This window comes from Schistocerca nitens, chromosome 2 (genome assembly GCF_023898315.1).
Source record: "Schistocerca nitens isolate TAMUIC-IGC-003100 chromosome 2, iqSchNite1.1, whole genome shotgun sequence".
NCBI classification, from domain to species: Eukaryota; Metazoa; Arthropoda; class Insecta; order Orthoptera; family Acrididae; genus Schistocerca; species Schistocerca nitens.
In genome coordinates, this window is record NC_064615.1 from 1,066,753,784 (window position 1) to 1,066,779,621 (window position 25,838).

General features: G+C 41.0%; 1 protein-coding gene across 3 annotated transcripts in view; it reads right to left on the minus strand.

Annotated features, from left to right (window-relative positions):
* Nucleotides 1-25,838, minus strand: part of LOC126237448 (sialin-like) — a 191,648-nt gene that overhangs the window by 68,277 nt on the left and 97,533 nt on the right. Inside the window, exon 1 of one of the 3 annotated variants that reach the window (XM_049947579.1) lies at nucleotides 6,665-6,740. The exons of the other annotated variants lie outside the window; for them this stretch is intronic. Within the exon in view, the coding sequence (XP_049803536.1) occupies nucleotides 6,665-6,671 (7 nt within the window). The 5' untranslated portion in view covers nucleotides 6,672-6,740. Of the gene's footprint in view, nucleotides 1-6,664; nucleotides 6,741-25,838 lie in introns of those variants that run through there. 3 annotated transcript variants of the gene reach the window in all.

A 25,838-nucleotide genomic window follows, 5' to 3' on the forward strand; every position in this document is an offset into this window, starting at 1 on the left:
AAGTCATATTGGAAGCAGTGGACATCATATTGTGGTGGAAAAGTTTCAAGCATATGCTTATGAAACAACAAGACTGTAGTGGAACTTTACAGTTGGCATCACACGATTCCAATAATGCATAAAGTTTTGATACATGGGGCGGCAGTAATTAAAGAAGCTATTGTATCAGTTGGTAAATTGGCAGAAGAAAGCAGCTGAGGCCAGAAACAAACATTTTAGACTTTATCGCAGAAACTTCTCCAGAAAGAGATTTGCAACAGAGATGTCTAGTGCAGGCTTCTTAGCAGCCACCCTTATATCAGCAAGTCAAGGAAAAGAAAAGTGAAAATGAATATGCCTTATAACAGTGATACATTGGAACTACTACTACCAGAGACATCAGATATTGGTTCTCCTGAAAAATCCAAGAAGAAAGTGGTCAGGAAGGTGAGTTTGAAGATGAGTGCGAAAATCTGAGTTGTGAATAATCAGACTGAAGCTACTGACATGAAATCTAAATGTATTAAAACGTTTACTGACTTCCACAATTGAAAAAGAGTTTTATCCATTTCTATAGTTTTTTAAATTCTTTTAAACTTTTACAAAGAAACAACAAATAGTTCCTTTCTGCATTTGAAACAGTAACTAGTAAAACAATTTTGTACTTTTAAATTTTTTATGGAAAATTAGTTCATAATATCCTGTTCATACTTATTAATCTACAAACCAAGAGCCATACGCAAAATTGTAAATGCATGTGAGTTTTACAAAACTGCTCTCAGCTGTTACACAGATACCTAAAAGCAATCTTCATACGCTCTCTTCTAAAATGTCACGACCTTATTTCTAAACAAGATCAGGAACTGATCTAGAAACAACTTTGCCAGAAGCCCATACACGCACTAATGTATTATGCTCAATACGTGTTTACGCAAAACCTTAATAAGATACCCTTATAGATAATATTATTAAGTTTGAGAGTTTTTTTTAATTGCTCCGAGGAATTATGGCGAATCAACAACATAAAATATTCATGAATATGATGTGGCATTGTGCTACTCTAATTGGTATATTCGTGTTGTATCGACACCTAAAGCTGCACAGTACATTAAAGGTATCTCATAAGTACAAGTTGATATTATGACGCTAGAAGAACAGTAATTGTGGACTGTAGCGGCGCAGACAAAGGCAGGCAGGCAGCCATACATACTAACAAATGCGCACCGAGTCTTCCTAGGGGCCTCTAAGAGGTTGGAAATGAAGTAATTTAGGGTTATTTGCTGTTATAATTAGCTTAAAAATTAATGTGAGCGATTTAAACGATTAAAACTGTGAAACATAATTTTGGCCAAGATTTCCAAGTGCTCCACTGTGCGTCGTTTATGTGGGAAATTGTTCTCGAACCGCCCCCGCTAGTGGGGAGCAATGTCACTGTAGAGTCATCTGAACCTGCTCGAATTGCCAGGTGGCACTGAGAACTGCATCGGTCATATGATTGCTGAGGAAGAGACAGGAATAGCATCCAATCAGCCATACGCCGTATGGAGATCCCCGAAACCATATGCAAGACCAATATCGTGAAATGCCGGCTGGTGGGACTGTGGGCATGTCCACGAACAAACGCATTTACTGCTGTGTGCTCTACTGGAGGTTCGGTATACGCTTATAGATATCTTGCACACTAGCTGTTAACAGTGTATGTAGATATATTACACAGTAAATTTCCATGGAAACGAAACAGGTACAAAAAAGTAAGTAACCTGTTTATTAGTTTCAAAGTAATTGCCACAACTGTTAATACCCGTATCTCACTGAGCCAAGACGTCAATGCCTTTATGGAAAAATATTAGCGGTTGCCTACGGGGCCATGATTGTATGCAGGCGTGTAACCCTTCGTCGGAATCAAAGCGACGGTCACGAATGTCCTATGTCTTTCTTCAGAGCTCCAAAAATATGGAAATTGCGTGGGGAGAAATAGGGACAGTACGGAGGATGTGTAGGTGGTCCGAAGTTTCGCTGGGAAGCCGTTACACATCCTCCACACAGTCCTGGTCTCTCCCCATGCGATTTCCATATTTTTTGAGGCCTGAAGAAAGACATTCGTGACCGTCGATTTGATTTAGACGAAGAAATGCACGCCTGCGTACAAGATCCTAAGAGATGGAAAAGAGCCACCGTGGTACAACAGGGTTAGAAAACTGCTGCGGAAGCAAAGGGAACTTCACAGCAAACATGAACATAGCCAAAGTCTTGCAAAAAAACAAAAATTACGCGAAGCGAAATGTAGTGTGAGGAGGGCTATGCGAGAGGCGTTCAATTAATTCGAAAGTAAAGTTCTATGCGCTGACTTGGCAGAAAATCATAAGAAATTTTGGTCTTATGTCAAAGCGGTAGGTGGATCAAAACAAAATGTCCAGACACTCTGTGACCAAAATGGTACTGAAACAGAGGATGACAGACTAAAGGCCGAAATACTAAATGTCTTTTTCAAAAGCTGTTTCACAGAGGAAGACTGCCCTGTAGTTTCTTCTCTAGATTGTCGCACGGATGACAAAATGGTAGATATCGAAACAGATGACAGAGGGATAGAAAAACAATTAAAATCGCTCAAAAGAGGAAAAGCCGCTGGACCTGATGGGATACCAGTTCTATTTTACACAGAGTACGCGAAGGAACTTGCCCCCCTTCTTGCAGCGGTGTACCGTAGGTCTCTAGAAGAGCGTAGCGTTCCAAAGGATTGGAAGAGGGCACAGGTCATCCCCGTTTTCAAGAAGGGACGTCCAACAGATGTGCAGATGTCATTCTCAATTCTTCCGAAGTAAGAGTGATTTCAGGTGTGCCGCAGGGGAGTGTCGTAGGACCGTTGCTATTCACATTATACATAAATGACCTTATGGATGACATCGGAAGTTCACTGAGGCTTTTTGCGGATGATGCTGTGGTATATCGAGAGGTTGTAACAATGGAAAATTGTTCTGAAATGCAAGAGGATCTGAAGCGAATTGACGCGTGGTGCAGGGAATGGCAATTGAATCTCAATGTAGACAAGTGTAATGTGCTGCGAATACACAGAAAGATCCTTTATCATTTTGTTACAATATAGCAGGTCAGCAACTAGAAGCAGTTAATTCCATAAATTATCTGGGAATACACATTAGGAGAGATTTAAAATGGAATGATCATATAAAGTTGATCGTCGGTAAAGCAGATGCCAGACTGAGATTCACTGGAAGAATCCTAAGGAAATGCAATCCGAAAACGAAGTAGGTTACAGTACACTTGTTCGCCCACTGCTTGAATACTGCTCACCGGTGTGGGATCTGTGCAAGATAGTGCTGATAGAAGAGATAGAGAAGATCCAGGATCATTTAGTAATCGCGAAAGCGTTACGGTGATGATAGATAAACTACAGTGGAAGACTCTGCAGGAGAGACGCTCAGTAGCTCGGTACGGGCTTTTGTTGAAGTTTCGAGAACATACCTTCACCAAGGAGTCCAGCAGTATATTGCTCCCTCCTACGTATATCTCGCGAAGAGACCATCGGGATAAAATCAGTGAGATTAGAGCCCACACAGAGGCATACCGACAATCTGTCTTTCCACGAACACTACGAGACTGGAATAGAAGGGAGAATCAATAGAGGTACTAAAAATACCCTCCGCCACACACCGTCAGGGGGTTTGCAGAGTATGGATGTAGATGTAGATGATTCATAGTTGCGTATGCAACTGCAGACTTTTTTGCCATGAAAGCATTGATCGTCTTTGGCTCACAGTGGGATAAATATATTAACCTGTAATTGCGACTACTATTGAAATGATAAACAGGTTACTTAATTTTTTCCATTTGTCTCGTTTTCATTTGACTGCCCCTTATAAAAACCTGAACGGAAGCAGAAAAAATGAAAAAAAACTGTGTGATATGAGACACTGGCGTTAAGTACACTGTAGCGAAATCTGTCTTATGCTATACGTATGTAAAAGCTTACTGTATGCAGTAAATACTATACAGCTGAAAACAACTTTACATGCTTTGGTGAAAGCTGACGGGCATAATGAGCAGTACTTTAATTCTGAGTTAGTGATTGTACGGAATAAAGACCAATCAACTTCTTTTGAAATAAGGACGATAATTACTTAGAATAACAACGTTTATTTAAATCGTAAATGCCAAACGGTTCGTATACCTCAGTTCCGATAGAATACGCTCTGAAGTTTTAGCTCATGCCCCCTCCCACTCCACTATATACTTCGCAAAAGCGGTAATTCGGAAAGCACGTGCACTTGTCACATGACACTTAAGTCGGGTAGCGCTATATTCTGTTGTATGCTGCGGGCTATGCCTCGAAACAAGGTCTGCTTTCGTTCAATTTAACACATTAAACTTTCTTGAGGTTCCGCGGTTTTAGTGACCTTGCATTCCAAGCTGATGAGAGAGAGAGAGTGAGAGAGACGCGTGGGAGGGGAAAGGGGGGGAGGAGGAGGAAGGGAGAATCAGAGAGAGGCGAAGTGGGGAAGTGAATGAAACAGCGCGACGCTCCGACGCTCGAAGTGCGTGTGCCAAAACTATGCTTTTCAAAAGTACGTACTTGTGCGAACATCAATTTGATAAATTTGAATATAGTATGGGTGTCGCCACGAATAATATTAAGAATCGCATTAGTTGTTATGGACGAGGAGACATGATACTTTGATCGTGTAAGTTTATTTGAAAACCCACAGTCGGTTATGTTCCGTATCCACAAATAAAGGTTTTAGAGTGGAGAATATTTTTAGTATTATCTAAATATTACTTACTTTTTCCAAGTATATACATATAGTGCTTGATTTCTCACACTACGCACAGGCTCTCCGTACCGGAACCTTTGACGGAAAAAATCAAAACCGCAGATTTTGAGATGTGGTACGATAGTTTTGCTGCGGTTGAAGCGATTTAAAACGGTTGTTATATTAACACTTTTAAAATACTCAGAAAAGCGTTAAACTAACGTTTTAAGAAGTCTATCTTTCAAAAACAGTCCCTGTGTGTGTGTGTGTGTGTGTGTGTGTGTGTGTGTGTGTGTGTTATGTACGTTATAGCAAGCTAAATGGATACGAGAACCAGAAGAAATCTTGCGCTTATTTATGTGATCCGCAAATGCTCCAGAGAATTAGGTTAGAGATACTAGCTTCAAAAGGCCTGCAAAAGGCTACTGGGTGTTTCGTTTTATTAGTTAGGTTAGGTTAGTGTTGTTTAACGTCCCGTCGACAACGAGGTCATTAGAGACGGAGCGCAAGCTCGGGTTAGGGAAGGATGGGGAAGGAAATCGGCCGTGCCCTTTCAAAGGAACCATCCCGGCATTTGCCTGAAACGATTTAGGGAAATCACGGAAAACCTAAATCAGGATGGCTGGAGACGGGATTGAACCGTCGTCCTCCCGAATGCGAGTCCAGTGTGCTAACCACTGCGCCACCTCGCTCGGTTTTTATTAGTACATCAATAAGAACAAAGGAATATTAATCTCAATGTCTCGTCAAAGGCAGATTGTAACGTAAGATCAATACTAAATTTAGGCACTAGTTAACGTGATCAATGTGTTGGAACGTAAGGAGAAGCCCCAACAAGCTATGACAAAAATTTAAAACCAATGATAAAAATTACCGCGGCCGCTGTAAAGCGCAGATAAAGATATATTTTGCTACGCCGGAAGGCGGATAACAAGTGATAAAAAAAACTCCTTTCATTTTTTGTCAATTAATAGAGAGACTCTGTCTGTACTTTTCGAGTGGAGAAGTCGTATTTTTGTAAGATGTGTGTGGTAGCCATTTGTGTTGTTTGAATATTAATTATTTTTTGTGCAAAACGACGCAAGTTTTCTTTTCTTCCGCGCATCATCTCGATGTCAGGTCTACAAGCGGCCTGCATTCGAAAGAAAAAGCCCGATTAAGAACTGTTACACACACGGTTAACATATAAATACAGATGGCGGAAGGAGATGAATATAATCAAGGACAGCAGAAACAAGTTCACGTTAAAATGGACTCAAAGGAGAGAAACTATAAAAATCCAAAATTTGGATATTAATTGAAAATAATTGATTTCTATTAATCTCTTTATATATGTACCCTTCATTATTATTACTATTTATATGTATATGTACATAAATTGGCACATCAAGCAAAATTGAATGACCAAATTTAAGAACATATTGTTCTGCAAGTTAGTTATTTCCTGATCATGCTGGTTATTATAGCAAAGACTGAAGCACATTAACGCCTTTAAAATAACGTTAGCGTCTGGGTTGTAACACACTGGGCCGTTAACTCTATGTAGTTTGGTGCCAAAAAATAAGTAGCCAATAGAAATGCCGATATTCCGATAATAGGGTGGGTAGAGTCACCAGAAACCATTAACGTCAATGTTTATGATATTGTGTTATCATGAGGTAACAGACCTATTTTGTAGTTGTTAAGTTTTCCAACAGAAACGGTTACATACCAGGCAACTCATGCCACAACTAATTAGTTCACAAAGTAGTAAATGGATATTGTCGTATGCTTGACATGGATTAAACTTGCAGTTAGTAACCAAAGAAAGCGGTGAAATACTACTGTGCGAGCGGTTGTATCACAAATAACAATGCTCAGCCGAGTATACAAAAACAGCAGTGTTCTATGTGTAAGCAGATTACTAATGTGATCCGTACATTTCATTTCCGCGTCGCTACAGACATCCACAGTATTTCGCCTGGGGATGGGTGGACACGTGAAAACGCCGCTCCAGTCTCGCGACAAGCGATCTCTCGGCACTTGTCCAAAACAAAACCCACGCGACCGAAGCACATGCCGCTGTGTGAGTCTCGCTGTCTTGTTTCTTTTCGTGTAGGACCACGTGATCACTCCATGGGCATGCGCATTTCAGCCCGCCAGGCACAAACTTGTGTTCCTCTCCACATATCCACGTGTGAATATACAGCTACCGAATACCATTTCCAATCGTCTCACTGCTAAGTGTGGTTGCTACTTTGCCTACTCTGCTTTTTTTGCTTTATATACGTAAGTCAGTAAAAACAGACCCTTATAGGATCATTTTGTTCTCCGCTTGTCTCTCTGCTTGTCTCCCTGTCCAGCTGTTTAAGACCTCTTTTTCTCCGGAACGAATATATGCCCATCAAGTGGAGATTTATGTCATATATTAAGATCTACTGTCCCTTGGCGGCGTAAAAATTTTAAGCTTCAAAAGTCAATGCATTCAAAAGAGTGGGCCATTTATATCACATATTTTATTTTGACACTCGAAAACTCACGCACCTATAACTATAGGGTACTTTCCGTTGACATATACTCTCGAAATTAGGCAAGAAACGAGATTTCACAAAACAACTAAATGAAAAAAATCCGAAAATCGTTAATTTTTAATCAAGTTACATAATTTTTAGGGTTCTGTCCCTCAATCTGTAAAAACGGAACACCTGTAGGGTCGTTTTGTTGTCCGTCTGTCTGTCTGTCAAGAACCCTTTTTCCTCAGGTACGAGTTAGACGTATCGAGTTCAAATTTGTCACATATTAAAGTCTATGGTCCCTCGGCAGCGCAAAAATTGTAAGCTTCTAAGTCAATGCAATCAAAAGATACGGACGTTTACACCACATATTTTGGTACTCGGAAACTCACCGATCAAAACTTGTACGCTGCTTTCCAGTGAAGACTCATGAAATTTGGAAAGAAGCGATGTTTTACAGTACAAGTAGAGTACAAGAAAAAAATCAGAAAATTATTAATTTTTAATTATAACACACGAAATGAATTTATTCGTAATTGTCTTGACGATAGTGAGCGTTTTAAGGGGCGCATTACAGTAATATGTCGGAGGAATGTACTTGCGTTGAAGTTTACTTGTGGTAGCTGTGATTTGTAGTTGAGACTTTAGTGGTATTATAAGGGATTTGTACGATGATCTGCGAGTCAGCTTAAACCCATATTTGAGTGTAACAGACCTTATAAAAGAGAGAAATATTATATGAGAGATGCACTATGTTTACTCTGCGTAAGTGAATTAGAAATCAGTGATTTGTTTCCAAAAATCGTAATACGTTGGTCCTCGCCGATTTCTGAGCAGACAAGCTTATGCATTGTATTATACGTTTAATTTACTAATAATTCTCTTTTCTTTGTATTTAAAACTTGCCACAAATCTATACCATTTAAAATGTAGCTGCTACAGTCAGTTTAACCATTAGTGCAGATCCATTTTGCACAATGCAATTTCGATGCCGCCCGATGGCAGATGCTTATTTCAGGCTATAGGTTTCTCAATTTATAATTCTATCACTATTCAACAAACCCAGTTTCTAAGAACTACAAGAGTTGGGGGAGACGTTTATATTAAGCAATGTTCAGGAAGACCGTTTCCGTTGACATCAAGAGTACGAACGACGCTGCTACGGTAAAGACAGCAGGATGTTTGTTCCCAGCAAGGTTTGAAGAGTATCAACGTGATGCGAGTATTCTGAGTGGTGTATTGGGCATGGAAGAATATCCAATAAAGCGTTTACTTTTTTCGGGCAATCTGCCGCCGGGACATATGATTTTTGTTCGCCCGTAGAGTCCGAAGTCAACAAATAGTCCAGTCAACAATATTCAGAAAAATTCCGCAAATAAAATACAAAATCCGAAGGCAGAGGGCCGCCGAAGACGTAATAAAAGTTGTCGCCCACAAAAACTTGAAAATTCTTGCTCGGAACAAGTGTATGAAGCTATTCAGGAATATGGGAAGGCACATCAAAAGGATATAACACGTTAAAATGAGGAACAGACTATCAAAGAGGTTACAAATATCTAAAAATAAACGTCAAAATCGTCGGGCGAGTAATGCAGCTGCACGACATCCTGTAGACAGAGGGAATGAACGTGCTCGTGACAAGGCTGCATGACGTGTACTGCGTGGGACCCTGTATAAAAGAGAATGAACTTGCTGTCGGCAAGGCCGCACGGCGTACATTACGCAAGGACCCTGTATACAGAGAGATTGAACGTGTTCGTAATGTCGCACGACGTGTAGATCTATTACGCAAGAATCCTCTATGACGAGAAAATTACATGTTGGTGACGAAGTCCGCATGGCTTGTATTACGAGAGGATCTTTGTATGCAGGGACGAAGAACAAATGCGTAATACAACTGAACATCAACTATGTAGACAAGATTCAGATTACGTTGATCATGAGAGACACGAGATCTCCGAACAAAAAACTCTTGTATCAGTTTTTTTATAATATCGTTGATGGTTACACGAATACCTGTTCCTGTTGCGGTCGTTTGTGGCACACACGTTCTCTTAGGGTTATGAGAAAGAATTAGCTGCCTAAGATTGTTTCAGAACAAAACTTAGAGAACATATTTGTAATCAATATGTCTGCTGCCTGCGGTTATTTTTGTTACACGTGTCTTAATACCTAAAAGATGGTAAAATGCCACGGCCTTTAGTGTCGTACCGAAATTCCAGACATTTTGCAACAACTTACACATCTCGAAGAATGTACTGTGTCACCGCGACACATATTTCTTAAGTTAGTTAGATGTGGTCAAGGTCTGTTTACAATACGGATTTGTAGGAAATGTCGTCAATATTGCAATCGATGTAAACACGATGGTATGAGCCTTTCCACGGCTTGCATCTGACAGTCACGTAACGACACTTATCCTGAAGAGAAAAAGGTGTTTTAAACATGGCCGGAACGAACGTGTTCAACCAGCAAAGCTGAGAGAAGCAGCGAAATATGTAGCCCAGATGGAATTATTTAAGAATTAGGAATATCATATGATAATAATTGGACATATAACGACGAAGTTGATACCGATGGCAATTGTACGGACAATAATGAATGCACTTGTGAACTTGGTGAGTTACAAGACGAACCAATAAATCCCTGGAAATGCAAAAACTTTACTCGATAATGAACAGGGTGTCGTCGTAACAACGGCACCTGATTAGGGCAAGTACCCGCCATCATTAGTTTATGGCGATTATCTTCAAGAATTAGCTTTTATTAAGGTTTATGTTGGAATGAAAAGGAAATTAAAATAAAACTGTGTTGCCCTCAGATAATGAAATCCGAAACAGGTAGATATAATAGAAGAGCAATGCGGCCAGATTACTTATCCACTTTATTAAAGAAACAACAGAAGGTCAAATGGGCGATCTTTGTAAAAAATCACCAACGGTGCGGTGCTCCTATTTTACTGCACAACCTTCTCAGTGGTGTTTATCTGCAAAACATCATTCAACTTGATGATGCATACAGAATTCTAAGTAGCGCGAGAACTGTTCCAGCAAACTGAGAAGACGAAAAGAGAAAACTGCTGGAAGTGACTAGGCAGTTCGGCGTCCCCATGTTATTTATGACGATATCAGCAGCTGTAACACAATGACCTCATTTAATAAAACGGCTCAAAAGTATAGTTGAAAAAGAGGATGTAGCTCTTGCGGTATCATAAAATATTACACTTATATGTACCACGTTTTCTTATAATGCGTTTTACGGAATTAAAAAAGCCTTGTCCTTCTCTGGTGGGGCCTCTCTGGGGACAAAAAATAAGCCATCACTATGATCGGATAGAGTTCCAAAATAGAGGAGACCCATCATCAACTCAAAGGGTTCTCATGTTTGTTGACCAAATCATATCTTGCAATAGCAAAGAACTATTGGTCAAGATACAAACCCGCAAACATATACACTCATGTCATCCCAAAGACAATTCGATCTTGTCGATTTGGAATACCTTTATCCCCGTGGATAGGATGCAGTTTCTTAAACCGCTCGAAGACGATAGAAAATTTTTAAAAATGGAAAAAAGAGTAAAAGAAATTACAGGACGATTTAGTAAACATTTCGGCACATTTCACATTTGGTGAGGCTTTTGCATCATCTGAATTAAACTTCGACCAATACGTATTGGCAGTCAGATCTCCATATAAACGGCCCAAAATATATTTATAAAGACGCCTCAAATATGTCAAGGCTAATCAGTTTTGCAATGAAATGTTGGAATTAAAGCAGCTAACATGGACTGTCAATTTATACTGGATCCAACAGCGTGTTCCGTTTACAATGTCGAATGCATTAATATAATGAGTTAGGGAGCCAAGGAGGCGACCCAGATCATTGTATACAGTTACATGAACGACTAGCAGATTAAGTAGCAAGAATTTTTAATTCTGGTCAAAGACATTTGCACTACATGTAGGACACATTTTCACTCGAGAATCACCATTGCTGTTTCACTATTTCGTTAGTGGTGGAGTTGGTGTGCGCAAACGTTTACTAATTAAGGGTTCGTAACAGTCTGGATGATTGACTGATCTGGCCTTGTAACATTAACCAAAACGGCCTTGCTGTGCTGGTACTGCGAACGGCTGAAAGCAAGGGGAAACTACAGCCGTAATTTTTCCCGAGGACATGCAGCTCTACTGTATGATTAAATGATGATGGCGTCCTCTTGGGTAAAATATTCCGGAGGTAAAATAGTCCCCCATTCGGATCTCCGGGCGGGGACTACTCAAGAGGACGTCGTTATCAGGAGAAAGAGAACTGGCGTTCTACGGATCGGAGCGTGGAATGTCAGATCACTTAATCGGGCAGGTAGGTTAGAAAATTTGAAAAGGGAAATGGATAGGTTAAAGTTAGATACAGTGGGAATTAGTGAAGTTCGGTGGCAGGAGGAACAAGACTTTTGGTCAGGTGATTACAGGGTTATAAATACAAAATCAAATAGGGGTAATGCAGGAGTAGGTTTAATAATGAATAAAAAAATAGGAGTGCGGGTTAGCTACTACAAACAGCATAGTGAACGCATTATTGTGGCCAAGATAGACACGAAGCCCATGCCTACTACAGTAGTACAAGTTTATATGCCAACTAGCTCTGCAGATGATGAAGAAATAGATGAAATGTATGACGAGATAAAAGAAATTATTCAGGTAGTGAAGGGAGACGAAAATTTAATAGTCATGGGTGACTGGAATTCGTCAGTAGGAAAAGGGAGAGAAGGAAACATAATAGGTGAATATGGATTGGGGGGAAGGAATGAAAGAGGAAGCCGCCTTGTAGAATTTTGCACAGAGCATAACTTAATCATAGCTAACACTTGGTTCAAGAATCATGAAAGGAGGCTGTATACATGGAAGAAGCCTGGAGATACTGACAGGTTTCAGATAGATTATATAATGGTAAGACAGAGATTTAGGAACCAGGTTTTAAATTGTAAGACATTTCCTGGGGCAGATGTGGATTCTGACCACAATCTATTGGTTATGAACTGCAGATTGAAACTGAAGAAACTGCAAAAAGGTGGGAATTTAAGGAGATGGGACCTGGATAAACTGAAAGAACCAGAGGTTGTAGAGAGTTTCAGGAAGAGCATAAGGGAACAATTGAAAGGAATGGGGGAAAGAAATACAGTAGAAGAAGAATGGGTAGCTCTGAGGGATGAAGTGGTGAAGGCAGCAGACGATCAAGTAGGTAAAAAGACGAGGGCTAATAGAAATCCTTGGGTAACAGAAGAAATATTGACTTTAATTGATGAAAGGAGAAAATATAAAAATGCAGTAAATGAAGCAGGCAAAAAGGAATACAAACGCCTCAAAAATGAAATCGACAGGAAGTGCAAAATGGCTAAGCAGGGATGGCTAGAGGACAAATGTAAGGATGTAGAGGCTTGTCTCACTAGGGGTAAGATAGATACTGCCTACAGGAAAATTAAAGAGACCTTTGGAGAGAAGAGAACCACATGTATGAATATCAAGAGCTCAGATGGAAACCCAGTTCTAAGCAAAGAAGGGAAGGCAGAAAGGTGGAAGGAGTATATAGAGGGTTTATACAAGGGAGATGTACTTGAGGACAATATTATGGAAATGGAAGAGGATGTAGATGAAGACGAAATGGGAGATAAGATACTGCGTGAAGAGTTTGACAGAGCACTGAAAGACCTGAGTCGAAACAAGGCCCCGGGAGTAGACAACATTCCACTAGAACTACTGATGGCCTCGGGAGAGCCAGTCATGACAAAACTCTACCATCTGGTGAGCACGATGTATGAGACAGGCGAAATACCCTCAGACTTCAAGAAGAATATAATAATTCCAATCCCAAAGAAAGCAGGTGTTGACAGATGTGAAAATTACCGAACTATCAGTTTAATAAGTCACAGCTGCAAAATACTAACGCGAATTCTTTACAGACGAATGGAAAAACTGGTAGAAGCCGACCTCGGGGAAGATCAGTTTGGATTCCGTAGAAATGTTGGAACACGTGAGGCAATACTGACCTTACGACTTATCTTGGAAGAAAGATTAAGAAAAGGCAAACCTACGTTTATAGCATTTGTAGACTTAGAGAAAGCTTTTGACAACGTTGACTGGAATACTCTCTTTCAAATTCTGAAGGTGGCAGGGGTAAAATACAGGGAGCGAAAGGCTATTTACAATTTGTACAGAAACCAGATGGCAGTTATAAGAGTCGAGGGGCATGAAAGGGAAGCAGTGGTTGGGAAAGGAGTGAGACAGGGTTGTAGCCTCTCCCCGATGCTATTCAATCTGTATATTGAGCAAGCAGTAAAGGAAACAAAAGAAAAATTCGCAGTAGGTATTAAAATTCATGGAGAAGAAGTAAAAACTTTGAGGTTCGCCGATGACATTGTAATTCTGTCAGAGACAACAAAGGACTTGGAAGAGCAGTTGAACGGAATGGACAGTGTCTTGAAAGGAGGATATAAGATGAACATCAACAAAAGCAAAACGAGGATAATGGAATGTAGTCACATTAAGTCGGGTGATGTTGAGGGAATTAGATTAGGAAATGAGACACTTAAAGTAGTAAAGGAGTTTTGCTATTTAGGGAGTAAAATAACCGATGATGGTCGAAGTAGAGAGGATATAAAATGTAGACTGGCAATGGCAAGGAAAGCGTTTCTCAAGAAGAGAAATTTGTTAACATCGAGTATAGATTTAGGTGTCAGGAAGTCGTTTCTGAAAGTATTTGTATGGAGTGTAGCCATGTATGGAAGTGAGACATGGACGATAACTAGTTTGGACAAGAAGAGAATAGAAGCTTTCGAAATGTGGTGCTACAGAAGAATGCTGAAGATAAGATGGGTAGATCACGTAACTAATGAGGAGGTATTGAATAGGATTGGGGAGAAGAGAAGTTTGTGGCACAACTTGACTAGAAGAAGGGATCGGTTGGTAGGACATGTTTTGAGGCATCAAGGGATCACAAATTTAGCATTGGAGGGCAGCGTGGAGGGTAAAAATCGTAGAGGGAGACCAAGAGATCAATACACTAAGCAGATTCAGAAGGATGTAGGTTGCAGTAGGTACTGGGAGATGAAGAAGCTTGCAAGTAGCATGGAGAGCTGCATCAAACCAGTCTCAGGACTGAAGACCACAACAACATCAATATTTGAAGCCTATTTTTAATAACAGAGATCTGGATGTAACCCCTGAAGATGCTACAAACTTGTTTTGTGCATACACGGGAAAAGCCGCTTTTGCAATCGGTGGTGACACTGCACGCAATACATTTGCACTTCCTGTGTCCCAATGTTGCTAAACAATGCCTGCATTATCAGAAAGCACTGCGAAAACGTAAGCATGTAAATCTGCAAAAGTAAAATTAATTATTTTGGATGAAATGTGTATGCTAGGGAGTAGGTATCCGAACTTTAACAGAAACTGCTACAAGCATCTCACCCAAGTACTTCACTTGCTGCTATATTTATCATGTGCGTCGGTTACTTCAATCAGTTACCACCGATAGGAGACAACTGGGATTTTCAGCCAAATACCAGTCGCAATCATATGGGCCTTTGTGATTCTCCGTTTTTCCGTCCCTTTACTGTTATCTTCATCTACATCTACATCTACATGGATACTCTGCAAGTCACATTTAAGTGCCTGGCAGAGGGTTCATCGAACCACCTTCACAATTCTCTATTATTCCAATCTCGTATAGCGCGCGGAAAGAATGAACACCTATATCTTTCCGTAAGAGCTCTGATTTCCCTTATTTTATCTAGGTGATCGTTCCTCCCTATGTATGTCGGTGTCAACAAAATATTTTCGCATTCGGAGGAGAAAGTTGGTGATTGGAATTTCGTGAGAAGATTCCGCCGCAACGAAAAACGCCTTTCTTTTAATGATGTCCATCCCAAATCCTGTATCATTTCTGTGACACTCTCTCCCATATTTCGCGATAATACAAAACGTGCTGCCTTTCTTTGAACTTTTTCGATGTACTCAAGTCAGTCCTATCTGGTAAGGATCCCACATCGAGCAACAGTATTCTAAAAGAGGACGGACAAGCGTACTGTAGGCAGTCTCCTTAGTAGGTCTGTTACATTTTCTAAGTGTCCTCCCAATGAAACGCAGTCTTTGGTTAGCCTTCCCCACAACATTTTCTGTGTGTTCCTTCCAATTTAAACTGTTCGTAATTGTAATTCCTAGGTATTTAGTTGAATTTACGGCTTTTAGATTGGACTGATTTATCGTGTAACCGAAATTTAACGCGTTCTTTTTAGCACTCATGTGGATGATCTCACACTTTTCGTTATTTGAAGTCAGCTGCCACTTTTCGCACCATTTCGATATTTATTCTAAATCATTATGCAGTTTGTTTTGATCTTCTGATGACTTTATTAGTCGATAAACTATAGTGTAATCTGCAAACAACCGACGACGGCTGCTCAGATTGTCTCCCAAATCGTTTATACAGAACAGCAAAGGGCCTGTAACACTACCTTGAGGTGCGCCAGAAATCACTTCTGTTTTACTGGATGACTTTCCGTCAATTACTACGAACTGTGACCTCTCTGACAGGAAATCACAGACCCAGTCACGTAACTGAGACGATATTCCATAAGCAAGCAATTTCTCTACGAGCCGCTTGTGAGGTACAGTGTCAAAAGCCTTCCGGAAATCCAGAAATACGGAATAGATCTGAAATCCCTTGTCAATAGCACTCAGCACTTCATGTGAATAAAGAGCTAGTTGTGTTTCACAAGAACGATGTTTTCTAAACCCATGTTGACTGTGCGTCAATAGACCGTTTTCTTCGAGGTAATTCATTACGTTCGAACACAATATATGTTCTAAAATCCTGCTGCATATCGACGTTAACGATATGGGCCTGTAATTTAGTAGATTACTCCTACTACCTTTCTTGAATATTGGTGTGACCGGTGCAACTTTCCAGTCTTTGGGTACGTATCTTTCGTCGAGCGAACGGTTGTATATGATTGTTAATTATGGAGCTAATGCATCAGCATACTCCGAAAGGAACCTAATTGGTATACAGTCTGGACCAGAAGACTTGCTTTTATTAAGTGATTTGAGTTGCTTCACTATTCCGAGGATATTTACTTCTACTTTACTCATGTTGGCAGCTGTTCTCGATTCGACTTCTGGAATATTTACTTCGTCTTCTTTTGTGAAGGCATTTCGGAAGGCTGTGTTTAGTAATTCTGCTTTGGCAGCACTGTCTTCGATAGTATCTCCATTGCTATCGCGCAGAGAAGGCGTTGATTGTTTCTTGCCCCTAACATATTTCACATACGACCAGAATCGTTTTGGATTTTCTGCCAGGTTTCGAGACAAAGTTTCGTTGTGGAAACTGTTACAGGCATCTCGCATTGAAGTCCGCGCTAAATTTCGAGCTTCTGTAAAAGATCGCCAATCTTGGGGATTTTGCGTCTGTTTAAATTTGGCAAGTTTGTTTCTTTGTTTCTGCAACAGTGTTCTAACCCGTTTTGTGTACCAAGGAGGATCAGCTCCGTCGTTTGTTAATGTATTTGGTATAAATCTCTCAATTGCTGCCGATACTATTTCTTTGAATTTAAGCCACATCTGGTCTACACTTACATTATTAACTTGGAATGAGTGGAGGTTGTCTCTCAGGAAGGCGTCAAGTGAATTTTTATCTGCTCTTTTGAATAGGTAAATTTTTCGCTTATTTTTCGAGGATTTGGGTATTACAATATTCACTCCTGCTACGACAGCCCTGTGTTCACTAATCCCTGAATCTGTTTTGATGCTCGTTATTAACTCGGGATTATTTGTTGCTAAGAGGTCGAGTGTGTTTTCAGAACCGTTTACTATTCGCGTGGGCTCATGAACTAATTGCTCGAGATAATTTTCAGAGAATGCGTTTAGCACAATTTCCGATGATATTTTATGCGTATCCCCGGAATTAAACATGTATTTTCGCCAACATATCGAGGGTAAATTAAAGTCACCACCTACTATCATCGTATGATTCGTGTACGTCTTTGAAATCAAACTCAAGTTTTCTTTGAACCTTTCAGCAACTGTATCATCTGAATTGGGAGGTCGGTAAAAGGATCCAATTATTATTTTATTCCGGTTGCCAACAATGACCTCTGCCCATACTGACTCATAGGAATTATCTACTTCAATTTCGCGACAAGTTAAACTACTTCTGACAGCAACAAACACGCCTCCGCCATCCTTTCGGAACTCCGTTAGGTTCTTCGTAAAAATTTCGGCTGAACTTATATCCGGCTTTAGACAGCTTTCAGTGCCTATAACGATTTGAGCATCAGTGCTTTCTATTAGCGCTTGGAGCTCTGGTACTTTTCCAACACAACTACAACAATTTACAACTGTTATACCAATGGTTCCTGTATCTACGTTCTTCCTGTGTTCAGCCTGCACCCTTTGTGACTGAAGCACTTATCGCGTTTTCCCGAGACCCTCTAACCTAAAAAACCGCCCAGTCCACGCCACACAGCCTCTGCTACCCGTGTAGCCGCCAACTCCGTATAGTGGACACATGACCTATTCAGCGGAACCCGAAACCCAACCACCCTTTGGCGAATCTGCAGCCTACCCGGTCGCAGAACCGTCTGATCCTCTTGATTCCGACCCTCCACTCGGCTCTGTATCAGAGGTCCGCAATCGGTCCTGTCGACTATGCTGTAATTATATTACAAGAAAAAAAATTCTTTTGTCATTTGTTACCGACTTCGAACTTGAAATTGAAACATTATCAAAAGTCTTGGAATCCCTGGGACCGACATCTTGCCAGTATCAATGTCGATAACAGGCAAAAATTATCGAAATCTTCGATTCTCGGAATAGATGAACTGTCTATGCACATAATTAGGTTTGTGGCGAGCCCTTTTGTGCACGAGTACTACTCGCTTTTGGACAATTTTTATTTATTTATTTGGTGACCTGCATACATTGCAAATGAACGTATACGCGTGCTATGAAGTTCGAAATAAACGTGTGACGAAATACTTTTGTTGATGTGTGTCTATTAAGTTCTCTACGGTTGCAGGTGCCAAACTGCAAAAGGAAAGCAGCTATAACGGAAAGTACAGGAAGCCACTAAAATGACAGCGTGTGTTAATAAGGTGCATCAATTTTTTTTTCTAGTTTCAAATCTGTGAATACTTCACTTAAAAGCTGAAATTTTACATGTACAGGTAGTAAAAGCAATTTTTTCTCTTATTTAACAGAAAAATACCCACTGATGACGTTGTAGATTCAGAGAAACATATCTGGGCAGCAAATATGGAAAATCTGTGTTTGTTCAAGCGGAACCTACCCAAAAACAAATTTATCTGCAAGCGAATACAGACACAAGTGTGAGATTCAATCTCAAGTTAAGAAAATTATGCCGTTTGGTGTTCCTAAACTTAGTACGCTGAGATAAGGCATACTTCGATTAGACGAAATTTGTAATTGACGATTCAGTAAGTCGCGTGGTACGTGCAGGCGGCAGCGAATCGCAGCTCTTTGTTGGGCTACACGTGCTCGCTGCGTTTGAGGGGCTGGCCACGTGACGCAGGCTCAAAGTGGAGGCAACAGGCAGGCAAAGCCTGCCACGGGGGATACTTTTTCTTTGTGGGCGCCCAACAGCGGATCGCATGGGCAAGTGGCGTCTGTCTACAGGCTGGCAATCCTTCTTCCCAGCACCTCAGGCATTTTGTTAGTCACAAAATTATTTTAAGGGATATTCCATGTACAGTAGGACACTTATGATTTTTAAAAGTTACAATTTGATACTTCTTATAAATTGTTTGAAAACGCTGGACTTTTTTCTGTATGGCAACAATGTTTGTTGCTCATTATAGCTTTCCCTCCATAATTTGAAGCCATTTTTATACGGCCATACGTTTTTCATGTGATGACAGTGTGAATTATTGTAGATTTTGGGCCTTGATTTCAACCGATTGGCAGGTAAATACTAGTATATCACTATTTATATTACTGTTATATATCCTGTGTATGTAAATTAGGTAAATTACAGGTTAGCCCACTAATTGGGCTAAGCTCATTTCATTTCGGCCGTATGGGATACGAAAACTGCAGCAGTCAGTTTAGGTGTTGTAGCGCAATATGCACATATCGCCATTCCATGACTTTAGTCACTTCAGTGTGTAACAACGGTTAAAAATTAGGCCCGTAGGAACTGTTCACAGAGATGACCGCCCGTCTTAACACAAGCTTTACAACGGCGCCTAAAATCTTTCCCGCACACTCTCAGATATCACTGTTCTCCACTGTGCAATGAGACAGACGGCAAGGCGCCATCCAATCAATCCCTCTTCGGCTTCTTCTGCGGTTTCGTACATCAACTACCTCTTTTGGACGCTTGAATAAAAATGTGGATCATGTCCAAATTTCTCAATTTTGTATTGGTCATTGCTTCTTGTGGTTGAGGCAAATGAGACGGGGGATGAACGGAGCATGTCTTGAAGTGTATATTTCACTGCCATCCTTTAAAGCAAATCTGTTGTTCTAAGAAGTCAGCGCTCTCTGTTTAGTAATATAATGGACCAAAAATACATCGGCTGTTGAATGCGACCTCGTGTGGGGTTTTACATTTACAGTCATTCTGGAGATGAAAGTAAGTAAAACCCGAGCATCATTATTAGACTGTGCCCCAGGTCACGAACCGTTAAACTTTACTGTCGCATGGCGGAGCGTGCCAATGGACAATAGGCGATTGCGGGTGAGACGCAGCTAGTGGACCGACCAAGAAGGCTAACCAGACTAGGCTGGAACGGTGATGCTCAAGGATTTTGTTAGCTGCTCGGCACCTCACACTAGTGTCTCCATGGTTGAGAAAAGTAGTTCCGGTGCCAACTTGCTGCGTGGTCAAGCAGCTAGCTGTCGGCTGCTGGGCCATATACCTGCAAGCTTCCTTTTTGCGCTATAAGTTTCCTAACCTAGCGCCCCTCGACCGTTGAGACGGCGGGATGTTGTAATAGTGCGTTGCATATTGCCGGCCAGAGTGGCTCAGCGGTTCTAGGCGCTACAGTCTGGAACCGCGCGACCGCTGCGGTCGCAGGTTCGAATCCTCCCTCGGGCATGGATGTGTGTGATGTCCTTAGGTTAGTTAGGTTTAAGTAGTTCTAAGTTCTAGGGAACTGATGACCTCAGAAGTTAAGTCCCATAGTGCTCAGAGACATTTGAACCATTTTTTTGCGTTGCATATTTCTGTATCCCAAGTTTTACGCTAAAATTAATGTGTAATGGGACATAAGAAGGGCAATTTCCACATATCGTTTCATGTAGAAATGATCTGTATTTAGAGGTATTGCTGGGAAAGAGAGTTTCTGCCCATTAAAAAATCTTCAGGTAATGTTTTGATGAAGATAATGTCTGAACTTCCTCATTAAAAAAAGAACAATTATCAAACGTAGGGATTGCACAAAAATATGCAAACATCAACAATGCAACACATTACCATGCCTAATACGGTGTAAGGAAAACCATTGGCATTGAAAACAGCTTCCATTCGTCACGGAATGTATAAATACAAGTCCGGTGTGGTTTTCAAGGAAATCTGATACCATGCCTCTTGCAAAATTGTCAAGTTCCGGAGGTTGAAGACAGTCGCCCACTCTTCTCTCCAAAGTAGATCACAAAGGCTCAACAATATTGAGGTCTAGTGACTGGCGTGGTCAAGGGAAATGCGACAATTCAATCACGTGCTCACAAAACCAGTCTTGAACAACGTGAGCTGTGTGAAGACGGGCTCTGTCGTTTTGGAACATAGCATCACCATTCGGGAACAAAAACTGTACTATGGAATGGATCTGATCAGTCAAAATTGTTACATAATTCTCGGTAGTGATGTGACCTTGCAGTGTAACCGTGGAGCTCATGGAATACATCTACATCTATACTCCGCAAGCCACCTGACGGTGTGTGGCGGAGGGTACCTTGAGTACCTCTATCGGTTCTCCCTTCTATTCCAGTCTCGTATTATTCGTGGAAAGAAAGATTATCGGTATGCCTCTGTATGGGCTCTGATCTCTCTGATTTTATCCTCATGGTCTCTTCGCGAGATATACGTAGGAGGGAGCAATATACTGCTTGACTCCTCGGTGAAGGTATGTTCTCGAAACTTCAACAAAAGCCCATACCGAACTACTGAGCGTCTCTCTTGCAGAGTCTTCCACTGGAGTTTATCTATCATCATCGTAACGCTTTCGCGATTACTAAATGATCCTTTAACGAAGCGCGCTGCTCTCCGTTGGATCTTCTCTATCTCTTCTATCAACCCTATCTGGTACGGATCCCACACCGGTGAGCAGTATTCAAGCAGTGGGCGAGCAAGTGTACTGTAACCTACTTCCTTTGTTTTCGGACTGCATTTCCTTAGGATTCTTCCAATGAATCTCAGTCTGCCATCTGCTTTACCGACGATTAATTTTATATGGTCATTCCATTTTAAATCACTCCTAATACCTGCTCCCAGATAATTTATGGAATTAACTGGTTCCAGTTGCTGACCTGCTATATTGTAGCTAAATGATAAAGGATCTTTCTTTCTATGTATTCGCAGCACATTACACTTGTCTACATTGAGATTCAATTGCCATTCCCTGCACCATGCGTCAATTCGTTGCAGATCCTCCTGCAATTCAGTACAATTTTACACTGTTACAACCTCTCGATATACTACAGCATCATCCGCAAAAAGCTTTAGTGAACTTCCGATGTTATCCACAAGGTCACAATATGCTTGCCCAAATCATCACTGAACATCCGCCTTGGTTCACTCTTGTGACGTGACAGTTAGAAACGGTGTGAAACAAGACTCATCCGACCAAATTACTTTCTTCCACAGCTCCATAGACCAAGTTCTATGGCCGTGGCACCACGTTTTCCTGTGATGGACAATTGAACCATTGATCAGTGGTCTTGGGATTCCAACTCGCCCTGCAATTTCCTGCTTATAAAGCTCCCTTCGTGAGGTTTTGGCACTGACAGGGTTCGCGAGTGCGACATTCAGTTCTGCAGTGACTTTTGCAGCTGTCGTCCTTTTATTTTTCATCACAATCCTGTTCAATGACCGTCTGTCGCGATCTCTCAACCACACTTTCGCCCACATTATGACTTAGCACTTGATGCTTTTCCACTTTCCTTGTACGTGGTATAAATCTTCGATTCGATTCCTCTTGAAACACCAAACACTTCGGATCACTTGGTTATGGAAATATCCAGCATGTGAGCACCAACAATGTGCCCACTTTCGAATTCACTTAGTTCTGACATAATGCACTCACAACTACACATAACGGTATTCTAAGCACGACTGACACTCGCAGCGTATTGAGAACATTACACAAGTGCCGTTTGTGGTCAAATACAACAGCGCAACTTGTCGGCTTGGCTAGTGTGCTTGCGTAAGCCGTCGCCAGCACACCGGTCGGCAAAGATGAAGCGCGAAGGTCGGTTAGTAGATGGTGGATCAAGCGCGCCTATCACGAGAGAGGCCAGAGACACACCGCAAGCAACATGCCGCCAACACACTCTCGACAGCATGTATTTCGGCCGCCGCCGCTGACCGCAGTCTCTCACTCACTGTCATCCAATTGGCGTCTGTCAGTTTATTTACAGAGCATGTTTAGTTTGTCACAGGCTACGACAGTACAAAGCGACCAGATTAGTGACTATAGTGGGACTAGTTTACCTCAACCAGTATTGTAGTTTACATCAGTCTGCAAGAGGACTATTACTGATGAGCTTGTACCACAACTCATGGACTCTATTAAAGTTAAATAAAGTTTCTAGTTCATGTGAGTAAAGAACAATATTAATCCATGCGTGCATTTGTTTCATAGAAAGAGGGCACTGGCCAACCATAACAACATCCTCTCCCTTGCTTCCTTGTGGTACAAGACTCTACATCTAGCATCTGCACTTATGTCCAAACAAGCATTTCTCGCGGCGTTTCCATATTTTTGTCCAACCTCTGTAACTGAAATTTAAAACTGATGATCATGCTGCAAAGCAAATCACTGAAAAATGCTCATGAGCATGGAAGACATGTGAACCAAGAGGGCCGGCCGCGGTGGTCTCGCGGTTCTAGGCGCGCAGTCCGGAACCGTGCGACTGCTACGGTCGCAGGTTCGAATCCTGCCTCGGGCATGGATGTGTGTGATGTCCTTAGGTTAGTTAGGTTTAAGTAGTTCTAAGTTCTAGGTGACTGATGACCACAGCAGTTGAGTCCCATAGTGCTCAGAGCCATTTGAACCATTTTGAACCAAGAGGGAGCCTCGGGAAAGGTAAGTAACCCCAACAAATTTGTTTCCTACGTAAATCCTGGACAAAGAAAGTGCTACCTGATTCTAACACAAGAGGAAGGAGTTAATGAAGAAGATTTGAGACACGTTCCTGAAGATGAAGACGAGTAAACCAGCCGCTCTGGATTTGATAATGAAGCACTTGCTGTCGTTTACTAAATGTTTGAGTACACAGTCCATATAAGGATATTTGCTTCAAAAATACTTGTATGGAAGTGTGTAACTTAGACGTGGTCCAGTTTTCCTCAAAATCCAAGGTGCTCTCCAGTTAGAAATTTTTTCCTGCTAAAGCAACCAGAGGAAGGAACATTTCGACATAAGTGTACTTTTCTAATGCTGGCGACATTCTACCAAATATGATAAAACGACGTTTTCATGTATGCTATTTCTACTATGTGGAACAATTGTGTTTTTCTCGAACGTCAGTGTAAGTGGATGAATCACTTTCTTTTTACCAAAGAGTCCATATAATCACAGACAGAAAACATCCATAGGGATGGCATCTACCGTTCGAGCTTGCCATGGGGTAAGGACCACCCTCCCTCCTCCTTACAAATCAACGATGACGTTATTCTTTGCTGAGGTGCTCATGGGCGTTAATATCGAAATCGAATGGTACTACGTCACGTTGAAACACATTGTCTCTCGGATTGCAAGAAGTACAACCTCCAAGAAGTGTGGTAGCAGAACACGAATGAACATGAGGTAGCTTGCACCACCATTGCGATGGGTTAGCAACACGTGTCGCTCCATCAGTTGATGACGTGCCACGCTAGCCCAGAAACAGATAGAGAAGCGTTGCCACTGCGCTCAGACTCGTGTGCTGCATTGTGATATAATTCTGTTGAACTCGCCGCTGTTTTCATAAATCCGTGATCGGCTGCGACCAATCAATCTATTGCAAATCGATTGCTGCAGATGAAAACTTCTTTGTAAACTACAACTTAAATTTCTACGTAACACCAAGCTGAACATGATGTCACATAAAACGCACTTTCGGCCACTACACAAAATTGCTTGAACTTATCCGTCCCTTTCCTCATCGATCTATTTACGTATATTTACTTTATCAGCTTTTTTTGTGTGGTTCACGTTTTTATTTGTGGTTTATCCTTTTGAAATCATCCGCTGATTTACCAACGTGAATTAGAAGTCAGACCTACCACTTAATCGCAGTGACGTAACAGATTTTGTGAGGGTAGCTTCCGTCAAGTAATCCGCCAGAAACACTTCTCATTCTCGCGTGAAAGAAAAAGCGTACAGTTACCAGTCACTGTTTTTTATGTCCACTGTATTTTCCGAGGTTTAAACCTCCAGCATCACGTGGATTTATGTGGATTAATATGGCATTTACGTGTTGTTTTACGACTTTAGGACAACATATGGCGCTCTCTAGTTGAGAAAAAAATTATTTCAGTATGTGGCTTATTTTTTGACTAAAAGGTTTAACCAAAATATAAACGTAATCTCCTCATATTTTTGGGTCACTGTCACGTAACAATGTTGCAATGATATTTCTATTATGCCACTGTACAAACGTCTTTATATTACTGTCATGCTTTCGGCCTTAAGCCATTATCAAGCACAACATGCAAAAAAAATTTGCACCAATGCTTGGAAAGTGAGAAGGACCAAAATTTAACATCATTATGCCATTGTAATATCAGATTAAAAATATCGAAATAATACTCTTTACATGTTGGCTATAATTAGTCATCGTGAAGATCTACTGAAATTGGTGTCCCAAATTGTAGATAAGTACAAAATCACAGAAATGTATGCCCCTTACCTCCCGCTACACCCCCTCCACATCCGTAAACATCAGTTCATTATATGAATTGTGTATTTAATACCGTACATTTTTTGCATTATGTCTCTTCCACAACATATTGGTTAGAACGCATGGCAAACCTGTGTACCATGTTTATGTGTGACACACAAACCCATTTTATGATAACACACGATAAATGGTTGTGTTCTGTCACGGTTCTAATTGTTCTACAACGCACTGATATAGGGCGTTTCTCATCTAACCAGTATATGATGAGGGTACTCTTTCTGGAATGGTGTAATATTTTCGTGCTACAAGCAAATTGTTGATATCTTGTATTCACAGATAACACTGTTCTTCCAAAGATGTATTTACAGATGAATTCACAGATAACGCTGTTCTTCCAAGGATGTATAAATGCATTTCAACTTTATGTACCTATGATCTTTGCGTAATCACGGAACATGCAGAATAGACTTACAACCTACGCT